Consider the following 6,911-nt stretch of genomic DNA (forward strand, 5'->3'; position numbering starts at 1 on the left):
GAGAAGAGCCTTGGTGAGAGAGGTAAAGAAGAACCCAAAGGTCACTGTGGCTGAGCTCCAGAGATGCAGTCGGGAGATGGGAGAAAGTTGTAGTAAGTCAACCATCACTGCAGCAATCCACCAGTCGGGGCTTTATGGCAGACTGGCCCGACGGAAGCCTCTCCTCAGTGCAAGACACATGAAAGCCCGCATGGAGTTTGTTAAAAAACACCTAAAGGACTCCAAGATGGTGATAAATAAGATCCTCTGGTCTGATGAGACCAAGATAGAACTTTTTGGCCTTAATTCTAAGCGGTATGTGTGGAGAACACCAGGCACTGCTCATCACCTGTCCAATACAGTCTCAACAGTGAAGCATGGTGGTGGCAGCATCATGCTGTGGGGGTGTTTTTCAGCTGCAGGGACAGGACGACTGGTTGCAATCGAGGGAAAGATGAATGCGGCCAAGTACAGGGATATCCTGGACGAAAACCTTTTCCAGAGTGCTCTGGACCTCAGACTGGGCCGAAGGTTTACCTTCCAACAAGACAATGACCCTAAGCGCACTGCTAAAATAACGAAGGAGTGGCTTCACAACAACTCCGTGGCTGTTCTTGAATGGCCCAGCCAGAGCCCTGACTTAAACCCAATTGAGCATCTCTGGAGAGACCTGAAAATGGCTGTCCACCAACGTTTACCATCCAACCTGACAGAACTGGAGAGGATCTGCAAGGAGGAATGGCAGAGGATACCCAAATCCAGATGTGAAAAACTTGTTGCATCTTTCCCAAAACGACTCATGGCTGTATTAGATCAAAAGGGTGCTTCTACTAAATACTGAGCAAAGGGTCTGAATACTTATGACCATGTGATATTTCAGTTTTTCTTTTTTAATAAATTTACAAAAATTTCTACATTTCTGTTTTTTTCTGTCAAGATGGGGTGCTGAGTGTACATTACTGAGAAATAAAATGAACTTTTTTGATTTTTGGAAAATGGCTGCAATGAAACAAAGAGTGAAAAATTTAAAGGGGTCTGAATACTTTCCGTACCCACTGTAAAAAAGTGATATTTTTAGCTTAAACTTTTTTGAACAATGCACATTTGTTTCTTTTATCTTTAAATTGCATTGCATGTTTTCTTTTTGTGCAAATAAATCTTTCTCAAAGTATTTTCAATAGTTTTTTTAACATTTCTTGTTGCAAGCCATTTTTCAGAACATATGCTTTAAAAAAAAAAGTGATGGAGTCATGTCCCCAGTATCCACAGTGTAAATGACACCTGAAATGAATACAATATTTGTATTTATGTATTTTGTATTTGCACTAAGAACTCTTAAGGGGTGAAATACAAAATACTAACAAATTGTGTGGTATGAGTTACAATTAGTTACACTTTGGCTAGATAATGTAATGTAATATAATCTGCCAATTGCTTCACTGATTATTCATCATGTTCTGTTTTTCTAGAGCATCTAAAGGCTGATTTAAATATAGTATTATATAGTATTGGCTTGAAAGCGGGGATAAGGAGTTGGGCTCCGGTTTGTTTTTCCCTCGTTCCCCTTATCGTCTGGGTGATGCAAGTTTAATGTGCGTTAGTTTGATGTTTCCATGCACATAACGTTAGCCTTCCTGCGGCACAGACAAGGTCCTCGTCTCAAACACACCTATCTCTCTGTTACTGTTGTAGCATTCACTGACCAGTAACCTGCAGCGGGTCTTCCAGCTCTGCTGTTCCATTAGCGCTCGCCACAGTGTGATTGGCTCGCACGCCGACCAGCTTGTCGTGCTAACTTCAGCGCCACTACCCTCAGCCTCGCCCGCCAACTTGTTCGTATCTCTGGCTTTCTGAATTTCAGACGTTTGCCCATTCTGAGTCGTCGAGCTAACGTTGGTAGCACGTCAGAGACTTTTTCTTTTCTTTTCTAACTACTGACTGATTCACACTGAGCTGGATGCCAGAGCTCGTGCATCGTGAACACAGTTCAGAGTGTAAAGCTAAACACTGACATAAACAGTAATGTTACCTGTACTGCCATATAACATCAGTCACACCAAACGGAGTACATTATGAAGTCTCACACACACAAATATTCATTTATGACGTTACGGCAAGAATTAAATCCTACGAAAGGACAAGAAAAAATTTAAGACCTTAGTAAACGAAATTTAATACCTTTGTAATGAAATTAAATTTTTAAGGCCTTATTTCTGGAATATGAAATTTAAGACTTTTAAGACCCCGTGGGTACCCTAAAACTTAAAAGCAACCATTCATACAGCAAGACAGCCTGTATAACAAGCAATAATTAAAACATTCCCAATTTATCTGATCCTTATTATCAACTCAGTGTTGGGCAAGTTACTCAGAAATAATAGGCCTATAGCTATTACTTACTAGTTACTTAGCATTCTCCTTAAAAAAGTAATATTAGCCACTCTACTTACTCAGAGCTGCCAACTCTCACGCATTGAGCGTTAGACTCACACAACTGACACTTTCCACACGCCCTCACGCCATATGTTAATTTTCTCACACATTGAAAAAACGAATGCAGTCTATAACAAATTGCGTTGACTCGCGCGATTACACCACCCAGCTGACGCGACACTGGCGGACGCTGTGACAGGAATCAAGCGAACCTGCTATCGCGCAGTGAGTGGCAGACCGTTTGTGATCGGATAACGTAGCTGGTTGACTTTTGCAATCTAAAAATGTATAATCTGAAGCACAGCTTTGTTCGGTTGGTAATGTGAGCTGCACAAAACTGCTGAGGTTAACATGAGGATTTGTGGTGAAGTGTTTTCAGTTAGTTTTGTTTTGCACGGGTCTCATCCATGCACTCCCAAACGGGTTCGGTGTCTCTCTGTCTGGGATTCAATCATATCAGCACAGCAAATTAATGAACAGCACATTATAGGGTGGGGAGATTTTGAAAAATATTGTGAATTGTGATTAAATGATGACGTTATTCTCATAATAATCTTTCTGGAGATGTCAGATTACACAGATGTGTGGGATATATGCAAACATTTTTCAAGATTCAGTCCGGGAGTTTCTGACCGAATTAAAATTAATTTGTTAATTATTTATTTGTGGCGACACATCATGCCTCAATATCAACGCTGCCCGCCACATATACTAGTAATAGGAGTAAAATCATAATTCATTGCAAAGCTTCCCACAGCGCATAGATTCGCTCAGCACCTGAAATACTGTTTAAAACCCAAAAATAAATGATATTCAGGTCTCTTTGATGACAATTACCCAAATATATAAACAAGATCAACTTTGACCTTCGTGGCCTTAAACTCTGCTACCTCTTAAAGCAGTGTAATGCACACTCAATCCATACCTCTGGCAGAACTCCAGTGTAGCAGCAAGTTCCACTGGATAGTCAATGTTGTGCAGGTAATATGAGCAGAACATCATCTGGAACGCTAGTAAAGCTGGGAAGCTGTTCAGTGACTATAACCTGGTACACTGCAACCATGAACATCTTGGCAGTGACTGGGCTGTTACCTGTGAAAAGTGCAAGTACAGTATGATTACCATGGCCAATAAATAGCAGGTATACGGATCCAATGAGGTTAAGTAAGCCAGGAGCTGTGTTGAGCACACTGCTTTGTTAACTTTATTACTGAATAGCTCACATTCTGTCTATACTGCAAACAGAAACTGTAAAAATACATAAGACAAGGAACTTTAACAATAACAACACAAGAAATTATGTTACATGATTTCTTCAGCTCTAAGTATGTTTGTTTTTGCAGTGTACAGTGCAGTCATTCTGACCCATTACATGTGTTAACCAAATGTTTCAAAATAAGTAATTTCACCTACAGATGAAAATGATTTTATAGCACAACCTACCACAGACCACAATGCAGGGTGTCCAGGGTCAATGTTTCCCACACATTCATTTATTTGTGGCAGCCCGCCACAATATCAACGCTGACCACTACAGATTGATTTTCGTTTTTTTTTTACTAAGCCTATTTAAAATTGTATTTCATTGCAGAGTGCCATAGCGCATTTGCTCAGCACTTCCTCTCGCTCGTCCCTCTCTCTCTCTCACTCACCCATCACTCTCTCACTCTCTCTCCCTCATGGAACACGCTGCACAAATCTGTCCAACACAACACTGTCAATGTCTGAGACCCAGGTTAAAAGTTATTAGCCAGAATGCAAGGAGCCTAGCTATTAAGGAGAGCTAAGTTAACGTTAAAATGCAGCTGGATTTTCGAGGCTAGCACACTGTATATAGGTGCGTACCTTCAGATCTATGCATTGCTTCTTACAATTATCATCACCACATACAAGAGTCTTTGTGAAACAGGGCAGTTGTGGGAACGATGGACATGAGCTTTTAAGGCAGTGTACTTTGTTAATTTTTGCTTGCAGTCTGAAAAGCAACATGGATAGTAACTGCCTCATGTCTATGTAGAAGCTGATGACCAACATAGCTTTTAATAGTTTTCAGGGACATACCACATGAGCGGCAAGTAAACTTTGGCGTAAAATATGCCATTGTAGCCAAATATTAGACAATCTCTTGACTACGTTATCCTGCATACAAGGAATTTATATTCATGGATTTCAGTCACGTGACTATTTTGTTGTGGCCGCCATCTTTAGGACCGCTGCGCAGCCCCTCCTTCGTTAGAATGAATGATGTCGCACACTAAAATAGCTCACCTCACCACCGACGAAAAGCAACGGTATTTGAAGAAGGTTGGTACGTTAGGTTTCGATCCATATCTACTGTCCAGTGAACTGCTGACTCCACTAAAGTCTAGCAAAAACCTGCCAAATTTGACGTTTGCTGATATTTACATTTACCTCGTCCACAATCCATCTCCATACACCGGGGAAGCCCTCAAGGCGTTTAAAAGCACCGAAGCCTACCGCTACTTCACCTCAGGATGGGTTAATGATCCCAAAATTCATCATCTGGAGATGAAGAAAATGTTCTTGATCACAGGAAGGGTAAGTGGCAGTGTTTTATTCAAGTGATATTAACATTAACGTTATTCAAGCAAATAGCAACATAACATAAATCAACCACTACTGTAAATATAGCTTTTGCTAGATGTCTAGAATAACATTATGTCATTTTAAACTACATGTTTTAATCTAGCTAGCTAACATGTAGTTTGTTAACTTCTGGTTAAAATTTGCAGGTGAAGCATTCACAAAGCCTCAGTGTAACCCCAACACACCCCTGGATCACAGTACAGGATGATGGGACTGTTTTAATGGCTCATTGTACCTGTAAGGCAGGTTTAGGAGAGGTATGCTCACATGCATCAGCTCTGCTGTATTGTGTGTTGGCTGCTGTTGATATCAGGGACGGGCAGGCTTGCACCCAGAAGCCCTGTGCATGGGCACAGCCAAGTACGGCGTCTGTCAGAGATGTCCAATATGCAGAGATCCAAAACATCAATTTCTGTCATAACCGAGAGCCCCGTCATGTTCAAGGCCCTGGTTTTCCTGATATTAGACCATCAGATGAAGAGTGCAGGATGTTTTTTGAGATGCTTCATCAGAGTGAGAAGCAAGAGTCTAAGCCAAAGAAAAGTGCCATCCTTTCTGTCATTGAGGGCCACTCCCACAGGTACACAGTGGTGAAATGTAATTAAATACATCCAATAACATGATGTATACTTTAATGAAGTATATTGAGGCTTATACTTTTTATTCCTTGGTCTAAGTTTCACGTCACAGCATATTTTTGCTTAAGTCAAATATCTGGGCACATCTTCCACCACTGTAGGTACACGCCAAAGGTGATGCAGCTGGACTTGCCCACTCCTTTGTCAACCTTATATTCAAGCACCTGGCTAGAGGTAGACCTGCCCACACTACTGGTTGAGACTTCCAAGGTCTTTGATAACCTACATCTGACACAGCAACAGGTAAATATTATAAAAACAGGTTGGTGTTAATATTTCCATTTGTCAATCTCTTCAGTTGAAAATCAAAGTAATCACTAGTAAAATTATTTCTGCCTGTGAAGTTGAAATTCATGACAAGTCAACTAACTAATGAACAAACTAACTTTTCCAGTGTTTGGTAGTTGAGGAGGAGACCAGGGAGCAGAGTAAAAGTAGGGTATGGTTTGATCAGAGGGCAGGAAGAGTTACAGCGTCGGTATTCTGCGAGGCAGCCAAAGCAAACAAACCCGTGTCCTTGATCAAAAGGATTTGCTATCCGCTCTCTTCTCAGTTTTCCACTGAGGCAACAAGGGGCGTAGAGTAAAGCACAATTAAACATGCAGGTTGGATTTGTGTAGCCATGATGTAACCAGGTTAGCTATTCAAGTCAATGAGAAGAATCAGATTACAAGCAAATTATAAGCAAAGGCATTTATGAGTGGTCAGAGTGCAACACATTTAGGTAAATGTTGATAGGCATTAAATATCATTCAGACAAATACAATACAATTTAATAAACAGATTATATTTCAATTTTTGTCAGATGGGGTCAAGTGAATGAGGGAAGAGCAAGGGCAAACTATGTAGCACCACGGCATTCTCATACAGACAGGGCAACCACAGAACAGCCACCTGAAATGGGATGCTACTGCGGTAAACCTTGTGACACAGATGACATCACCTGCACATCTGGACAGTGTAGGCGGAAGCACTTTCACAGGTCTTGCCTTAAATTGAGCAGGGTACCAAAGACATGGAAATGTGTGGAGTGCAGAAAAAAAGTGTAGTATTGCTTTAGTTTTTGATTAATCGGTTTCATCTTTTATTTGCTTAAATATCCTTTCAACATAACATTCATTGTTATGAACTGATTGTTATGAAATAGTAAAGATGAATAAGAGCTATGTATTTTACTGCCAGCTGTTTTGTTTTATAGCAAATAAAGTTACAAAATACAAAAACAGTTCATATTTTGTGTTACACTTAAATTTT

The 6,911-nt window shown here is 40.5% G+C and overlaps 1 protein-coding gene across 1 annotated transcript; it reads left to right on the forward strand.

Moving 5' to 3' along the window:
• The first annotated feature begins 4,656 nt into the window (after positions 1-4,656).
• LOC123966574 lies at positions 4,657-6,885 on the forward strand. The gene is made up of 4 exons (XM_046042708.1): positions 4,657-4,971; positions 5,166-5,599; positions 5,759-5,900; positions 6,463-6,885. Exons 1-4 carry the CDS (start codon positions 4,657-4,659, stop codon positions 6,478-6,480), a joined length of 909 nt encoding a protein of 302 aa, XP_045898664.1. The 3' UTR covers positions 6,481-6,885.
• Positions 6,886-6,911: the final 26 nt, after the last annotated feature.

The sequence above is a fragment of the Micropterus dolomieu genome, unplaced genomic scaffold (assembly GCF_021292245.1).
Source record: "Micropterus dolomieu isolate WLL.071019.BEF.003 ecotype Adirondacks unplaced genomic scaffold, ASM2129224v1 contig_13739, whole genome shotgun sequence".
Taxonomy (NCBI): domain Eukaryota; kingdom Metazoa; phylum Chordata; class Actinopteri; order Centrarchiformes; family Centrarchidae; genus Micropterus; species Micropterus dolomieu.

What these genes read in the sequence shown, in the direction of transcription:
- LOC123966574 (XM_046042708.1), top strand. Translation starts at nt 4,657, where the DNA reads ATGTCGCACACTAAAATAGCTCACCTCACCACCGACGAAAAGCAACGG. An exon ending in TGTTCTTGATCACAGGAAGG is followed by an intron (nt 4,972 to 5,165) that starts GTAAGTGGCAGT and finishes TAAAATTTGCAG; the next exon opens with GTGAAGCATTCACAAAGCCT. An exon ending in ATTGAGGGCCACTCCCACAG is followed by an intron (nt 5,600 to 5,758) that starts GTACACAGTGGT and finishes CCACCACTGTAG; the next exon opens with GTACACGCCAAAGGTGATGC.